This window comes from Oryctolagus cuniculus, chromosome 20 (genome assembly GCF_051225735.1).
Source record: "Oryctolagus cuniculus isolate XC-2025 breed Fujian yellow rabbit chromosome 20, ASM5122573v1, whole genome shotgun sequence".
In the NCBI taxonomy this organism is placed as follows: Eukaryota; Metazoa; Chordata; class Mammalia; order Lagomorpha; family Leporidae; genus Oryctolagus; species Oryctolagus cuniculus.
In genome coordinates this window covers 27939791-27957810 of record NC_142886.1, presented here as the reverse complement: position 1 = coordinate 27957810, position 18020 = coordinate 27939791, and the positions used below count along the sequence as shown (strand labels likewise).

Here is an 18020-nt window from a genome sequence, read left to right as displayed (position 1 = left end):
ACTGGCGAGGGTAGAAAAATGAAGACAAATATAACTGCCATAGAGATCAAGATGCAGTCAGGAGGCTGGCGCTGTGGCATGACTGGTTAAGCCGCTGCCCACAATGCTGACTTCCTGTATGGGAGCTGGTTCAAGTCCTGGCTGCTCCACTTCTGATCCAGTTCCTGAAGATGTGTTTGGGAAAGCAGTGGAGGATGGCCCAAGTACTTGGGCCCCTGCACTCATGTAGGAGAGACCTGGGTGAAGCTCCTGATTCCTGGCTTCAGATGGGCCCAGCTCTGGCTATTTCAGCTATTTGGGAGTGAACCTGCAGATGGAAGATTTCTCTCTCTCTCTTTAACTCTGCCTTTCAAATAAATAAATAGATATTTAAAAAAAAGATGCAGTCAGCCCTTATGAACTATAAGCAAAAAGGTCTTTATTCAGTAGAATCTCTGAAAATATAAGGAGACTAATACATAATTTTTTTCTTGACATTTTATTACAAAAAGCCTCAAACATTTATAAAAGTTGAAGGAACTGTATGATGAACAACTGCTATCCCCACCACCTACATTCTACTGTTTATAATTCTTAGCAGTTTACATAGTTAAATTTGCTTTATCACAAATGAAGATGCTTAAAAAATTTCATAGAGAATATAATTTAAAAGGTAAGTTTATTTTGGTGAAATTTTTTTTCAGTTGGTGTAATTTTTTTCATGATACGCAATTTTCAAGAACTGAAGATCACTCATGCATAGATTTCAATTTTTTTGCACCAAAAAGAGTTGTCTTTGAATTCCATTTCCATGAGTTTTTGGAAGTCCTCTCCAGTGTGTTCATATCTCTATCCATGTATCACCATAATATTTTGATGAATTTTAAAGCAAGTAGAAGATAGCAGGACACTTGGAATCTAAACATTCTCGCTTCATGCATGATTCTGGAATTAGTTGTAAGGTTAAAAAGACTGGTATGACTACAGAGAAGTTCTTGAAATTTTTATCTAAGGTTAAGGAATATTCTCTTGTTCAAAAATTTTCAACTTTGTTCACACAGAGGATGGGGAGGCACGTGAGAGGGATGAAATCCGGCATGATAGGCGAAAAGAGAGACAGCACGACCGGAATCTTTCCAGGGCAGCTCCTGATAAGAGGTGGGTGCTATTTAAAATAAATACAGATCCTCACAAGTGCCTTCTTACACCTTTTAGGGCACCGTTTTAATTCATGGAGATCAGTTTTGGTTCTTTCCCTTTCCAATTTACTTTGGTAATTTAGTAGATTAGCCCCTGATTTTCTTGCACTGAAGTACTTTGTCCTAGCAAAATTGATTATCCCTAGATATAATCTTTCTATTTTATTTTTTTAATATTTATTTATTTATTTATTTTGGACAAGCAGAGTGGACAGAGAGAGAGAAAGGTCTTCCTTTGCCGTTGGTTCACCCTCCAATGGCCACCACGGCTGACGTGCTGTGGCCAGCGCACCCCGCTGATCCGATGGCAGGAGCCAGGTACTTCTCCTGGTCTCCCATGGGGTGCAGGGCCCAAGTATTTGGGTCATCCTCCACTGCACTCCCTGGCCACAGCAGAGAGCTGGCCTGGAAGAGGGGCAACCGGGACAGAATCTGGCGCCCCAACCGGGACTAGAACCCGGTGTGCCGGCGCCGCAAGGCGGAGGATTAGCCTAGTGAGCCACGGCGCCGGCCCCTAGATATCATCTTTTCTTCTATTATCTTGTAGATTGAGTTAGGGTTGAACAGGATAGAGATATAGAAAAGAAAATTGAGGTCACATTGATGAGAAGTAGTGAATTGGAATGTCTGGTCTGTGTGTTCTTGGCCTGCTCTGAGTGGTGAGCGGGGTCTATTATGGCCTTGTTTCTCCTGACAGGAAACGAGCTGCCACACTTTTATTGAGATATTTTGTATGCAGAGCCTCATGTCCAGTACAGTGCAGAAGAGCAGGTGTCAAAAGAACTGAAAATCAGATCTTTCTCTTGAGTAGTGTAACTTAAAATTCAGAAAGACAGTTACATAAAATAATTTGGGAAAATTTACTGGGCATGCATGATGATTACAAACTTGGATGAAACCAAAACATGTATGGAGACCATAAAGTGAAGTAGGAATTGGAGAAGCTTGACTCACCAAATGCTCATGACCAAAATTGGTAAATTGAAGAAATATTATAATATAGAGGTGGAATTGATGAAGGTTAAATGCAATATGAAGCTATTTGCTTCCCAAGTAAATGGTTTTCCATATTGTGATCACCCTATGAACATGCAGTCCCTCTGTTCAAATTGTATTTGAGAGTGAACGTTCCTGCTAGTGTTGTTCTTAGTTAGTGAGCATATTTTATTTCCCTAATGAAGTCATGGAGAAGCAGAGAATCTGAATTTAGTTGTGAGCAAAAGTTACAATGTAGAAGAAAGGGGAAGGAAATGGAGTGTGTTCAATTAATGACACTATTGGTTGGAAATCCCTAAGTTGTAAGAATTACAATGACTCCATAGATAAATTGGGCCCTTAAAACCAGTAAAGTGACTATGAGAATGAATAAGATAGAAAAGCTGTAAACTTAGAATTGGATGAAAATCAAGTTTTCTATAGAAATCACTGTAGGAACTGAACGTCTATTAAAGTAAGTGGTGACAGTTACCATGGTTTCATGGGAATGTAGATTGCATAGTACTGAAACAGCAGGAGAATTAAATTAACACGAATGCCAAAAATCATACTGAATAATCCAGCCATTGACATGTTTTCCACAAAAATGCTACTCAGACAAAATTACTTAACGTAGTTAGGTAAATGAGCTGATCCTGGTTAATTGAAAATGATTTGTGTGATGTGCCTAATTAGCATCTACTTCCCCAAACTCCCAAACCTCATATAACAATGGCAGCTATAGACCATTGCAATTTTATCTCAGCATGGATGTAAGGTGATTGCTTGTATTAAAGAATTGCATGTCAAGAAAGTCTCTTGCTTTTTTTTTTTTTTTAGCTAACAGGAAATCCTAAATGTAAAACCCAACATTTTCTACTCATGTCTCTGAAACGCTGTATAAAGGGCTGGCAACCTGATTATTCATTATCATATCATATCATATACATTATCATATCATATATCATATGCATTATCAACATACATTTCTTTTGCTTCTGAGATTGGTTGTATTTAAATTGAATTCATTTAGTTTGTAAAGTTTCTAGTTAATGACATTGTAATTCAAAATAGGTCGAAACTACAGAGAAATGAAAATCGGGATATCAGTGAAGTCATTGCTCTTGGTGTGCCCAACCCTCGGACTTCCAACGAAGTTCAGTATGACCAAAGGCTCTTCAACCAGTCCAAGGTACAAGGATTTTAGAAACACTGGATCTTGTGTGTTGGCATGAATACCTATCATGGGGGCTGAGGGGAGGGAAATAACAGGTCTTAGATTTGGATCAGCCCATGAAATACCATCATAAAGACAGAAAAATACTGGAAGTTGTATATTGTAACTTAAGAGACAAGTAGGGTGTGGCATAGTGGCATGGGGTAAAGCCACCGCCTGCAGTGCCAGCATCCCATATGGGTGCTGTTTCAAGTCCCAGCTGCTCCTCTTCCAATCCAGCTCTCTGCTATGGCCTGGGAAAGCAGTGGAAGATGGCCCAAGTCCTTGAGCCCCTACACACGTGTGGGAGACCCAGAAGAAGCTCCTGGCTCCTGGCTTCGGATTAGGCCAACCCTGGCTGTTAGGGCCATCTGGGGAGTGAACCAGCAGATAGAAGACCTCTCTCTCTGCCTCTGCCTCTCTGTAACCCCGCCTTCAAATAAATGAATCTTTAAAATAAAAAAAGGGGGATAAGTAAGATGAAACAGTGCTAATTGTGACCTTTTATACTTGGCTAAGATTGGAGACACTGGTAGGAAATGAATTAGATGATAAAATAAGTAAAACCAGGAGCAAGAATTGGTCTAGCATTTGTGTCAGAGTACCTAAATTCAGTACCCAGTTCCATCTCCTGCATTCTGCTGATGCCAACCCTGGGAGGCAGTGGTGATGGCTCAAAGTAGTTGGGTTCCTGCCATCAACATGGATTGCATTTCCAGCTCCCAGCTGTGTCTTGCCTATTGAAGGCATTTGGTGAATGAACCAGTCAATCAGAGAGTGCGCACATGCTCTACCTTCTCTAAAAGTACTGCTTAGTTTACATTTTTGTTGATTCTTGGATTTTTTTTTTTTTAAGATTTATTTATTTTGAAAGAGAGAGATGGGGAGAGAGAGTGGGTGAGAGAAGTCTTCCATCTAATGGTTCACACTTCCCAGATGGCTGCAATAGCCAGTGTTGGGCCAGGGTGAAGCCAGGAGCTTCTTTCTTCAGGGTCTGCCACATGGATGGCAGGGACCCAGGTACTTGGGCCATCTTCTACTGCTTTCTTAGGCACTTTAACCACTATGCTACACCAGTCCCTGAATTTTCTTTAATGCTATAGAAATGTCAACTTAGGCCCTTTATTGAGTTTTGTGTTCCTTGTCAGTTATGTAAGTTGCAAATAGCAGCTCCCATGCTGTGGGTTGTGTCTTCAGTGTTGATTGTCCCTTTGCTGTGCAGAAGCTCTTTATTGTGATGAGATCCCATGAGTCGATTTTTCTGACCCAGAAACTCCTTTCCTTCCATGTCCTGAAGCATCTCCCTTTTTTTTATAGTAGTTTCAAAGTTCCTGGTCTTAACATGTAGTTCTTTGAGGTTTCCAATGTATAAGATCGTGTCTTCTGTAAACAGTGATGGTTTGATTTTCTCCTTTCCGATTTGGATGCCCTTTCTTTCTCTTGCCTCATTGCTGTGGTTAAGACTTCCAGTACCATGTTGAACAAAAATGGTTAAAGTGAGCATTCTTGTCTTATTCCACATCTTAGAAAACCTTTAGCTTTTCCCCTTTTGTTATGTTGTTGGTCAACATGGGATCTTTAAAAAATGAAGCTGTAGATTAACTTATGGGACAGGTTGTCAGAAAATTGATTTCTAGTTATCGTTAACTAGCTACTGGGACACTATAGGCCTGGAAACGTACTTTTCTGTTTGAATTCACCTAAGATTGATATTAACTCTGCATAAGTTGTGAGATCAAAGATCGAGTGCCTTTTCCTTCAAGGATCTTATAGCCTACTGAAGAAGATACACACAGAAAGACTGGCTTAGAATACAGAAGTGTAAGTTCCACTGGATGTAGAGGGGGAAGGGTTAATTACGACTTCAAAGTTTTAGGAAGATTTGAAGGCAATATCCTGGTAAGCTTGTATAAGTAACAATCATAAAGGTATTAGGTGCTTTTTGTATTCCTGGTATTGTTCTAAATCTTCTATCATCTCAAATAATACAGTATAAAGTCATACTGTGTTCTTTAGGTGAGGAAATTGAGAGGTTTAGCTAGTACTGATGAAATTAAGATTCAAGCTTGGATGTCTTGACTCCAAAGCTTTGTTCTTACCCACTATGCAATGGGAATTTCCAGAGCAAAGGGAGTTAGTGGTCAAAGTTCCACACAAGTAAATACTTTCACGACAACTGTTACAAGCTTAAGCTTAAAGCATTTAAAGTTGTGATGAAAACATCTCCATTGTTTAAGATTTCCGCTGAGGAAATACGAGGGATATAATACTTGTTACCGTAAATGGCATCAGAGAAATGTTTCATAGTTCCTGCATCTTCGTGTCTCTGAGTATACACAAATGAAAACGTCAAGTTTGCTCTTACAGTAGTAGCACCTTCCTGTGTTAATGATTTCTTCACATGTACCTGATCCAAGGCTGTGGGTGAGAATGTGATGGTGGTAGGAACAAAAGTATATGCACTTTATGACAGTTTTTTAATTTGTAGTTCAGCTTGCTCTCCAAGAGCACGGGTTTATATATTTAACATGATTGTAGTAAACAGATTCAGTTTCAGTAACGTGTCCATTTTCCCACAGGGTATGGACAGTGGATTTGCAGGTGGAGAAGATGAAATTTACAATGTTTATGATCAAGCCTGGAGAGGTGGTAAAGATATGGCCCAGAGTATTTACAGGCCCAGTAAAAATCTGGACAAGGACATGTATGGTGATGACCTAGAAGCCAGAATAAAGACCAACAGGTACAAAAGCAGACAGCTCCATTTCAACATTCACACCAGTGAAAACAAAGTAGTTCATAGTCCTTTCTCTTTTTCCCTAGGTTTGTTCCCGACAAGGAGTTTTCTGGTTCAGACCGCAGGCAGAGAGGCCGAGAAGGACCAGTTCAGTTCGAGGAAGATCCTTTTGGTTTGGACAAGTTTTTGGAAGAAGCCAAACAGCATGGTGGCTCCAAAAGACCTTCAGATAGCAGCCGCCCCAAGGAGCATGAACACGAAGGCAAGAAGAGGAGAAAGGAGTAGACGGCTGCGTCTCTTCAGAGAGACTGAACTGTTATCTGTAACCCTAGTGATGCAAGTCATGTGGGGAACACTTTGTAAATGGTCAGGATAAAACCAAATCGGTGTGCAGACCCCAGGGCTACTTTTTACTACAAGAGAAAGGGGATTGAAAATTCTACTTTGAATTAGATTTTTTTAAAGATTGAGTTCTGTTTGTGTGTCTCCCACCTGTCGGCACTTATAGAACATACTGCCCTACACACAAAATTAAGGCCACTTCCTTTTGTGTGATGCTAGTAGTTTGGGGTTCATATTTGTATAAGAATGACTGCTAAAGAATAAAGTTACCCCAACCACAGTGAGTTCACATACTGGAACTGTCCTGCCAAATGAATTTTGCCCCTATTGTGTTCATTTTATTTTGGAGTAGGGAAAGTAAGGTCTTGCTTAGAGCAACTATTTGTTTCAAATAAAAACATTTAGACAAAATTCTCAGTTACGTTTACTTTATTAAGTAGGCAGTAATTAAAACTCTCAAAAATCTTTCTCTTCATCAGATGTTTGATCCCCTTGCAAAACTTTTGGTCTTTGAGCTTGAACGTGCAGCTGAAAAAAATCAAGGCAGCATTGTAAGGAAAGGCAACGTCTGCAGAAACACTAAACGTGGCTACTTGAAAACCGCCATCTTAGGATTCCGCACCAGTAACTCCAGCAGCTGGTGATTCCTTTCTCTTTAGATTCCCTCGGCTTCAATTAAAAATCGTAAATCAGGCAGGCATTTGGTGCAGCAGCAAAAGTGCTGCTTGGGATGCCCAAATCCTGTATCGGAGTGCCTAAGTTCAAGTCCCAACATTGCTCCCAGTTCCAGCTTCCTAACACACACCCTGAGAGGAAGCAGGCAATAGCTCAAAGAGTGAGGGCCCTGAAAACCATGTGGGAGAGAAACCTGAGTTGAATTCCCTATTCTTGGATTTGGCCTGGCCCAGCCCCAGCTGTTGCAGACAGGTAGGGGAGAACCAACAGATGGAAGATCTTTCTCCCTGTCTGTGAAATTAAGAAGAGAAAAATTATAGATAAGTTTGGCCCGGTATCACCTAGTAAGTGGGAAAAGCCAGGACTGCAATCCGAGTTAGCCTGACTCAAAAGTAAACTGCTATTTCCGCTGTTCAGTTACATATCCCACTTTGCTAAACCATCACAGTCTTCCCTCGCTTCCCCCTGCAGACCTTTCAGAACTGGGCACTCTGCCACCACACTGTCACAGCAATGAGGAAGCTTCAGTTAGACGTCTCCCCAGATCCCTGCCGTCCCACACGGCCACTACACAGAGAGCTCAGGATGTGACATGGGTTTACCTTGACTCCATCAATAATGTGGTTTTCCTGTTGCAGTGCATTCTGAAGTTCTTCTTCTGAAGAAAACTGAATCCAACCCATACCTCTATGAAAGCCAGTCTCTTTGTCCTAAAAATTCAAAATACAGATGGTCCTCAACTTGAAAAGGGTACCCATACAAGCATTCTGTTTTGTACTATCTTCAATTAATTACATGAGACACTTAACATTTTATTTTAAAATACACATTGCATTATGTAACTATGCTAATGTAAGTGTTCTGAGAACATTCAAGTTAGACTACACTAAGCTATGGTATTTGATAGGTTAAGTAATAAACATTTTCAACTTAATGGTAATTTCATGTTAAAATAGTTTATCAACAGGTAAATTGAGCAGCATCTGCACAGGGAAAGATTAAAATCAGGTTACAGATTTAATAAAGGTCAGTAGCCTTGCTTTAGTACACATTTATTCTCATTCCCTCTGCTTTTCCTCTGTCGTTGCAGATCCGGGGAATGGGCTTTCTGTATCGTTCTAAATGCAATCCCCACTAGTGGGAATTTTGATTCATTAAAAAGTACTCTTCTTGTTTCTAACCTAATTTTCTAGAGTAAGCCTCAAAATCCAGCTCCATCTGTCATTTCTGAGACCATTCACCTTTATTACTGCCACTACCATTATTACTTATTCCTAATAAAAATAGGAAGGGAAACATTTTCCCTTACCACTTAGTTCCAGACTATGGTTAATGTAAACAATTTTACTACTTTCCCTTATACAAAAAGGCAGGGTACTCATCCAACCTATACACCACAGGCATCCTGTATGGGCGCTGCTTTGAGACTTGGCTGCTCTACTCCCAATCCAGCTCTGTGCTGTGGCCTGGGAAAGCAGTAGAAGATAACCCAAGTGCTTAGGCTCCTGTACCCCGTGGGAGACCTGGAAGAACTCTTGGCTCCTGGCTTCAGATCAGCGCAGCTCCGGCCACTGTGGGCATTTTGGAAGTGAGCCAGCAGATGGAAGACCTTTCTCTCTTTCTCCCACTCCCTGTAACTCTACCTACCTCTCAAATAAAATCTTATTAATAATAATAATAATAATCTGTTCCAGGTGCTAAATTATTTGTACTTTTTGCTGGCAATCAAGGAAAAACACTGTTTCAGAAGACACTTTTTAAATACGCTGTTCATGAAAGATGGCCCAACTACTTGGGCTCCTACCACCCACATGGAAGACGTGCATGGAATTCCAGACTCCTGGCTTCACCCTGGCCCAACCCTGACTGCTGTGGTCACTTGGGGAGCAAACCAGCAGATAGAAGATTCTCTCTTTCTGTTTCCCTCCCTCTTTCAAATACATAAACCTTTTTTTAAAAAAAGAAACTGGTTTTTAAACTTAAAAAAGCTTTTCATGTTCGTAATACATGTGCCTCATTCTTTTAATCATCTTCATAAAATTCCATTTTCATCAATGACAGTATTTAATCAATCACACTCATGAACATTTATGTTTAGTTATTTGACATTATTAATGCTTCTTTGAATATTCTTGACCATGCATTTCTCTAGGATAAATTCCAAGAAATGGAATTGTTTGATTAAAGCAAATGTAAATTCTCAATTGTTAAACTTTGCCAAACTATACAGTACCAGTTACACTTCACAACCTGAGTGCCAGTTTCCCTATACATTCACCACCACCAGATCTGAGTAATCAGATCACTGGAAGTCAAGTAACATTAAATCAAAAGTTAAGAATTTAAGTTTTGGGCCATCATTGTGGCCTAGCAGGTAAAGCCACTGCCTGTGACACTGGCATTCCATATGGGCACTGATTTGTGTCCTGGCTGCCCCACTTCTGATTGAGCTCCCTGCTAATGACCTGGGAAAGCAGCGGAGGATGGCCCAAGAGTTTGGGCACCTGCCACCTTTGTGGCAGACCCAGAAGAAAATCCTGGCTCCTGGCTTTGGCCTAGCTCAGTCCTACCCATTGTGGCCACTAGGGGAGTGAACCTGCCGATGGAAGATCTCTCTCTCTGTCCCTCTCTGTGACTGACTAAATAAATCTTGGGAAAAAAAAATAAGTTTCTGGGACAAACGTTTGGTACAGACACCACTTAGGACCCCCACATCCCACACTGGAGTGCCTGGTTCAAGCCCCAGCTCCTCTGCAGCTTCCTGCTGATGGGCATTCTGGGAGACAGCAGGTGGTGGCCCAAATACTTGGGTCCCTGTCACCCACATGGGAGACCCAAATGGAGATCCAGATCCCAGCTTCAGCCTGGCCCAGCCCTGGCTCTTGTGGCATTTGGGGAATGAGACAACAGATGGAAGATTCTCATTCTCATATTCTCTCTCCCTCTATCTGCCTAAATGAAAAATTTAAAGAGTTTAAGGTGCTTGAAGATTATTTTACCATAGCCCTTTCAATGCCATGAAGAAAAACTGTGGTAGATATAAGATATAAGATATAAGAAAAACTGAAGTGGATATAAACTCACATCACTCCTCAAAGACTTATCAGTACTAAAAAGCCCATGGAAAAATACAGACCAGGGAATAGAACTAATTTATAGAATGATTCTAGACCTTTATGAGAAAGCAAAGGGAAATGTAATTAATATATAAATGTTGGTTTATTAGTAATACTAAAAAAAATGGCACTCCATTAGGAAAAACAAAATAGCTATTCTGCCAAGTTATGGTAAAATTATTCTCTATCTCAAGTCCTTAGGAGGACACTGAGGTAGGCTGAATTCTAAGATGGAGCCCTGATCCCTATTCTATACTCTATATAACCCCCTGCCTTAAGGTAGACAGGCCTGTTACTTCTGTGCAAAAGAATATGACAAAGGGGGAGGGACGGTGCTCCCTTGATTAGGTGATGAGGCAAGGCAATAGGGGTCACTTCTGATTAGCTAAAGTAGTATTTCAGGGAGCATACTGGCTTTGAAGTTGCCATACTGGAAGAAAGCCTAAGGAGAGGGAGAAAACAAAGAAGGCAGGAGGTCCCTTGGAGTGAAAGAAGCTCCTCACGGAAAGTCCAAAACTGCTAACAGGGTCCCGAGTCCTACACTGAGAGAAGAATTCTACCAAGAAACCGAGGGAGCTTGAAAGGCAGTCTCTGCAGCCTGCAATGAGAAAGACTGCAGGCCCAGGGGATGCCCGGCTTACAACGACGTGAGTCCCGAGTGCAGGGCCTAGCTAAGCCGTGTCCAGCTAGGAAACGTCTGAGCCAGTAAGCTTGTGGTCATTTGCAACAATAAAAAACTAACACCTATTCTTTTCATCAATGCATGGAACTTTGTCTAGAATAGGCCATATGCTAGGCCGTAAAGCCAGTCTCAACAAATTAAAAAAAAAAAAAAATTGAAACATACCATGTATCTTTTTTGACCAAAATGTAATGAAGCTGGAAATTAACAACTCAAGAATCTAGAAAATATGCAAACGCATGGAGACTGAAGAAAACACTCCTGAATGAACAGTGGGTCATAGAAGAAATCAAAAGGGAAATAAAAGATTCCTGGAAATGAAGATGACAATACAACATATCAAAACTTACAGGGTACAGCAAAAGCAGTGTTAAGAGGGAAGTTAATAGCAACTAGTGCAATAATCAAGAAATTAGAAGGGCATCAAATAAATGAGCTATCAATGCATCTCATGGAGCTAGAAAAACAACAAATCAAACCCAAAATAAGGAGGAAAGAAATAGTTAAAATTGGAGAAGAAATAAAGAAAACCTTTTTTTTTTTTAAATAAACAAATTGATACACCACTGGCCCAACTAACCAAAAAAAGAGGGAGAGATGAAAAAGGAGATGTAACAGAAACCACAGAAATAAAAAAAGAATCATCAGGAATTACTACAAACAGCTACATGTCAACAAATTGGAAAATCTAGAAGAAATGGATAAATTCCTAGACACATGCAATTAGCAAAACTGAGTCATGAAGACACTGAAAACCTAAAGAGAACAATACCAAGATGGAAATTGAATCAGTAATAAAGACCCTTCCAACACAGAAAAGCCCAGGACCAGATGGCTTTACTGCTGAATTCTACCAGACTTAGAAAGAAGAAGGGAGGGAATCCTCCCAAACTCCTTCTATGAGGGCAACATCACCTTAATTCCAAAACCAGAAAAAGATACAAGAGAATTATAGACCAATATCACTTATGAACATAAATGCAAAAATCCTCAAGAAAGTACTAGCTAATCAAATTGAACACATCAGAAAGCTCATTCACCTAGACCAAGTGTGATCTATCCCTGGTATGCAGGAATGGTTTAACATACACAAATCAATAAATGTGATACATCATATTAACAAATTGAAGAATAAAAATCACATGATTATCTCAATAGATACAGAGAGCATTGGATAAAATACAATATCCTTTCCTGATAAAAACCTTAAACAGGCTGGTGTTATGGCATAGCAGTTAAAGCTGCTGCCTACAGTGCCAGCATCCCAAATGGGCACAGGTTTGAGTCCCAGCTGCTCCACTTCCGATCCAGCTCTCTGCTATAGCAGGGGAAAACAGTAGAATATGGCCCAAGTCCTTGTCCCCTGCACCTGCATGGGAGACCAGGAAGAAGCTCCTGGTTCCTGGCTTTGGATCCACGCAGCTCCAACCATTGTGGCCAACTGGGGAGTGAACAAGCATATGAAAGACCTCTCTCTCTCTCTCTATGCCTCTCCTTCTCCCTCTGTGTAACTCTGACTTTCAAGTAAATTAGCAAATTAAAAAAAAAAAAAACTTAAACAAACTGGGTATAGAAGGAACTTTCCCTAACACAATCAAGGCAAACCCACAGCCAGTATCATATAGAATGAGGAAAAGTTGGAAGCATTTCCACTAAGATCCAGAACAAAGATGTCCACTTTCACCACTGCTATTCAATACAGTCCTGGAAGATTCAGCCAGAGACTACTAGAACTCGTAAGAGTGCTTGGTAAAGGTGAAGGATATAAATTAACAAACAAATATCAATAGCCTTGAATACACAGATAATGTCATGACTGAAAAAGAACTTGTAAGATCAGTCTCATTCACAATGGGTACAAAAAGAATTGGAATAAATTTGACCAAGGAGGTAAAATATCTATACAACGAAAATTAAAAAACATTAAAGAGGCCGGCGCCGCGGCTCACTAGGCTAATCCTCCGCCTAGCGGCGCCGGCACACCGGGTTCTAGTCCCGGTCGGGGCACCAGATTCTGTCCCGGTTGCCCCTCTTCCAGGCCAGCCCTCTGCTGTGGCCAGGGAGTGCGGTGGAGGATGGCCCAGGTGCTTGGGCCCCTGCACCCCATGGGAGACCAGGAAAAGCACCTGGATCCTGGCTCCTGCCATCGGATCAGCGCGGTGCGCCGGCCGCAGTACACCGGCCGCGGTGGCCATTGGAGGGTGAACCAAAGGCAAAAGGAAGACCTTTCTCTCTGTCTCTCTCTCTCACTGTCCACTCTGTCAAAAAAAAAAAAATTAAAGAAAGAAATAGAAGGCACAAAAAAAAAATGGAAAAATCTTTCATGTTTGCAGATTGGAAGAATTAACATCATCACAATATCCATACTACAGAAAGTAATTTGCAGATTCAACATGATCTCAATAAAAATATCAACAACATCTTCTCAGATCTAGAAAAAATGCTGCTAAAATTCATATGGAAACACAAGAGACTCTGAATAACTAAAGCAACCTTAAACGACAAAAACAACGCTGGAGGCATCACAACACCAGATTTCAAGACATACTACAGGGCAGTTATAATCAAAACAGCCTGGTACTGACACAAAAATAGATACGTAGTCCAATGGAACAGAACAGAATCCCCAGAAATCAATCCACATATCTACAGACAACTAATCTCTGACAAAGCAGCTAAAATCAGTCCCTGGAGAAAAGACAGTCTCTTAACAAATGGTGCTGGGAAAATTGGATCTCCTCATGTAAAACTATGAAACAAGACCCCTACCTTACACCCTATACAAAAAATTAACTAAAAATGGCTCAAGGACCTAAATCTATGACCTGATACCATCAAGTTACTAGAGGAGAACATTGAGGAAACTGCAAGACATTGGCATAGCAAAGACTTCTTGGAAAAGACCCCAGAAGCACAAGTAATCAAAGCAAAAATAGACCAATGGGATTACATCAAGCTAGGAAACCTCTGCACTGCAAAGGAATCAATTAAGTCAAGATGCAACCAACAGAATGAGAGGAAATATCTGCAAACTCTGCAAATAACGATATCCAGAATCTATAAAGAGCTCAAGAAACTCAACAATAACAAAACAAACAATCCAGTTAAGAAATGGGCAAAGGACTTGAACAGGCATTTTTCAAAAAAGGAAATTCAAATGGCCAACAGACACATGAAAAAATGCTCAAGATCACAAGCCATCATGGAAATGCAAATAAAACCACAATGAGGTTTCATCTCATCCCAGTTAGAGTGATTCTCACATAGACATCAAAAAAACAATAAATGCTGGCAAGGTTGTGGGGAAAAGGCTGCCTAATCCACTGTTGGTGGGAATGCAAACTAGTACAGTCATTGTGGCAGACAGTATAGAAACTCCTCAGAAAGCTAAAAAACAGATCTACCATTTGACCCAGGCATCCCTCTCCTAGGAATTTACCCAAAATGAAATCTGCATATGAAAGAGTTATCCGCACCCCCATGTTTACTGCAGCTCAATTCACAATAGCTAAAAAATGGAATCAACCCAGAGGCCCATCAACATCAAGAAAAATTTGATACAAATACACTATGGAATATTACTCAGCCATAAAAAGGAATTAAATCCTGTCTTCTGCAACAAAATGGATGCAACAGGAAACCATTACATTTACTGAAATAAGCCAGTCCCAAAAAGACAAATATTGTGTTTTCCCTGATCTGTGGTAACTAAAAGAGCACAAAAAAAGTAATGTATAATTAATCACATTGCAATCTGCATGAAATTATCCCTGTGCATAAACTGTTGAGAAATGGCTTAAACTCTAAATGATCTTAATTATTATAACCACACAGGAAATATTTAGATGTTACACATCATTAGTTGTATTTCATTGGAAGAAACTATGAATGACTAATTGACAAAAAAAACTATATATGGGTAAAATGGTCATTTATACATTCAATTATTGGTTATAGTCATGGTCTATATTCCCACTAAACTAAGATCTTTTTGCTTTTTACTTGTTAAACTTCTTTGGCAAAATATTGTCTTTTTACTGTAATATAAATTTAAAATATCTTAAAAACTAAAAAAAAAAAAAAAAGAAAGGTAGAAGGAAGGAGGAAGGGAGGAAGGAAGGAGAATATCATTATGTTCTTAGAACTGTCTCTACAAATCATACTGAATCTATTAAAATTAAAAGAAAAAGAATGGGTTGGAAAAGCACCTTTAAAGAGGGTGTGGTGCCGGCACCGCGGCTCACTAGGCTAATCCTCCGCCTTGCGGCGCCGGCACACGGGGTTCTAGTCCCGGTCTGGGTGCCGCATTCTGTCCCGGTTGCCCCTCTTCCAGGCCAGCTCTCTGCTGTGGCCAGGGAGTGCAGTGGAGGATGGCCCAAGTGCTTGGGCCCCTGCACCCCATGGGAGACCAGGAGAAGTACCTGGCTCCTGCCATCGGATCAGCGCGGTGCGCCGGCCGCAGCACGCTGGCTGCGGCGGCCATTGGAGGGTGAACCAACGGCAAAGGAAGACCTTTCTCTCTGTCTCTCTCTCTCTCTCTCACTATCCACTCTGCCTGCCAAAAAAAAAAAAAAAGAGGGTGTGGAGGGGATGAGGTTCAGGAGGGAGGAGAAATGTGCATCCACTAAAGGTAGGTTATAATGCAACCTAAAAGAAAAAACAAAACTAACACCTATGAAAATTTCTTTTAATCTTTTAATCAGTATCACGTATAATTTCACCAATATTTTAAACAGCTTCATTCCATTAGATATAAGTTGGCTTGTTTTGGTTAAAAAATCGAGAATTAAAGGATAATATGAATAGTCTTTTTTTAAAGATAATACTCACAAAAGGTACAGTGCACTTTCGTATATGGCCAAATTGTGCAAAGTGTTTTCTCAGCTCACCTGTACCAAGGGAGAAATAACATTAAAAACAGTTAGTAGACTCATATTTTAACTTCTGTAGTCCAGACTACAGCTAGAAGCCAAAAGGAGATCTAGAATCTCAAACTTCCTATGGACACTTCCTGAAAGTCTTCAGAGTTAAGAATCAGCTTTGAATTTAGAGCTTTATTCCAGAGTTGGTGACAGGACAGGAACGTGGAGAGAGGAACTGCTGCTGAGTCCACTGCAGTCCTCAGGACAGTGCATCCTCAGCACATATTCAGTGTTTTCATTATCACCAGGTAAAGTGCCACGCGTGTAGATAATAATCCCTGTGAGCAGATCGCACGGAAGACAAATACAAATACAATCCACTATGTTCCCAGCTATATCGGAGAATGTAAAATAAAATCTGACCTTACTAATCTTTCATAATTTGAAGTTTACACTAGATCAAATATTCAAAGCTCTAAAATGTGTGGTTTATCCCACCTGCCTTTCCTGCCATATTTACCACTGCTTTTCCAGTTTAGGAAACTAAATTCTCTGTATCTGTCCTGTGACTTCCATCTCTTCCTGTCCGAATTCTAACTACCCTTCCAGACTCAGGCCAAATACATGAATATGACTTTACTGGGTTCTTGTGTAACACAATAAAATGCACTATCTTTGTGAGACAGCCAAGAATTGATGTATAATCATAAAGATCAAAAACTACATGACCTCTTCCTCTTCTGATTTACAGTGCTTACATTTTGCTGATGTACATTTTATATTATCTGGTTATGGATCCTAGTTCATAAAAACCTTATTGGTTCAATGACTGCCTATATTTGTTGCTTAAAAATTTCCTTATCCCTACAACACTGTAATATCCCTGAATACAGAAATCGCCATGCTGAGAGTAGCATTACAGCACAACTGATTAAGCTGATGGCTGGAATGTACACATCCCATATCACACGCCAATTCAAGTCCTGGCACCTCACTTCCAATCTAGCTTCCTGTTAGTGCATCCTGACAGGCAGCAGATGATGGCTCAAGTGCTTGGGCCTCTGCCACGCCACCCACATGGGAGACCCGGATGGAATTCCTGGCTCCTGGCTTCAGCCTGGACTTGCCCTGGCTGTTATGTGCATGGGGAGTAAACCAGGAATAGAAGATCTCTCTCTCTCTCACTCTCACTTTGCCTTTCAGGTGGATGAAAAATAAATATTTTTAAAAGACAACCGTGTTTTACAGTTTCTGATACACAGTATGGTCTCAATATTGGCTGAATGAAAAAATAAATGTCAGGAAATCTTCAACAATCCACAGAGGCTAAATTTCTCTTCCAGGGCCTAGGAGGGACTTAAAAGTTCTGGAAAACACTTCTAAAACAAACCAGGTAGGACATGAGCCCTTCCCAAACCACCTAAAATTGTTTAGGAGAAACAGCTACAAGTCCCAAGAACAATGTCCACACATGAAAGATATTCCTTAAATATGTGCTGAATTAATCTCTGTCCTGTGGTCTGATGGAGATCTCACAGGCTTCTCAAACTCAACACATTGAAACATTAATCTTCATCTCTGGGCCTGCTCCTCCTAAATTCTCTCTGTGCAATGCGCCAAAGCTAAACGCAGAACTCATTCCTCCCTGTCCTTCATCCCACATCCATCCCCATTCAAGCCACCACGAAACGCCGTGCACTTTGCTTCCCTAACACTAGGGGATCTGACTGACTGACTCTCTCACACACACACCCCTTCTTTGAGAACCTGGTTCAGATCTTCATCTTTGAACTGAAATTTCCTTTTGGCTCATCTCCTGGCCTACAACCTTGCCAACAAGGATCCGTCGTCCACACGGACTGCAGGGAAGTTACCAAGTAATAAACCTTCCTATCAAATCACTTCGGAAGTCAGGAGACCGTGAGCGCGTGTCTCCCAAAGCTCCGGAAAGCTAACAATTAATTGCAAGCAAAATTTCTTTCTGCTCATTAGCTTGTTCAGGAGCAATCCAGTCACATGCTGACTTTAGTGCTCTAGAGAAGTCCGCAGAGGTCCTGAGGATCACCTGAAACCTAAAGTTCCTCCCTTCCCCTATAGTCAACACTCACTCGATGCTGCGGTCCAAGGGATTTTTCTGACGAAAGCAACTGGCCGACTAATACTCGCCCGCAGTCCCACGGCACTCCTCACTGCAGAGGCCGCCATCTTTAGTTTGAAGGACCTAAGCGACCTGGGGT

The 18020-nt window shown here is 40.8% G+C and overlaps 2 protein-coding genes across 2 annotated transcripts in view; one reads left to right on the top strand and one right to left on the bottom strand.

The window, feature by feature from the left end:
- Positions 1–6859, top strand: part of SNW1 (SNW domain containing 1) — a 40188-nt gene extending 33329 nt beyond the window's left edge. Inside the window, exons 11-14 of the mRNA XM_002719622.6 lie at positions 1041–1137; positions 3228–3345; positions 5949–6112; positions 6193–6859. Coding sequence (XP_002719668.1) covers positions 1041–1137; positions 3228–3345; positions 5949–6112; positions 6193–6391 — 578 coding nt within the window. The 3' untranslated portion in view covers positions 6392–6859. The remainder of the gene's footprint in view (positions 1–1040; positions 1138–3227; positions 3346–5948; positions 6113–6192) is intronic.
- On the bottom strand, positions 6860–18010 carry SLIRP (SRA stem-loop interacting RNA binding protein). The gene is made up of 4 exons (XM_002719623.6): positions 17892–18010; positions 15752–15810; positions 7726–7833; positions 6860–6976 (listed from the first exon to the last, which is right to left on the bottom strand). Exons 1-4 carry the CDS (start codon positions 17986–17988, stop codon positions 6905–6907), a joined length of 336 nt encoding a protein of 111 aa, XP_002719669.1. The 5' UTR covers positions 17989–18010; the 3' UTR covers positions 6860–6904.
- Between the last annotated feature and the right edge of the window lie 10 nt (positions 18011–18020).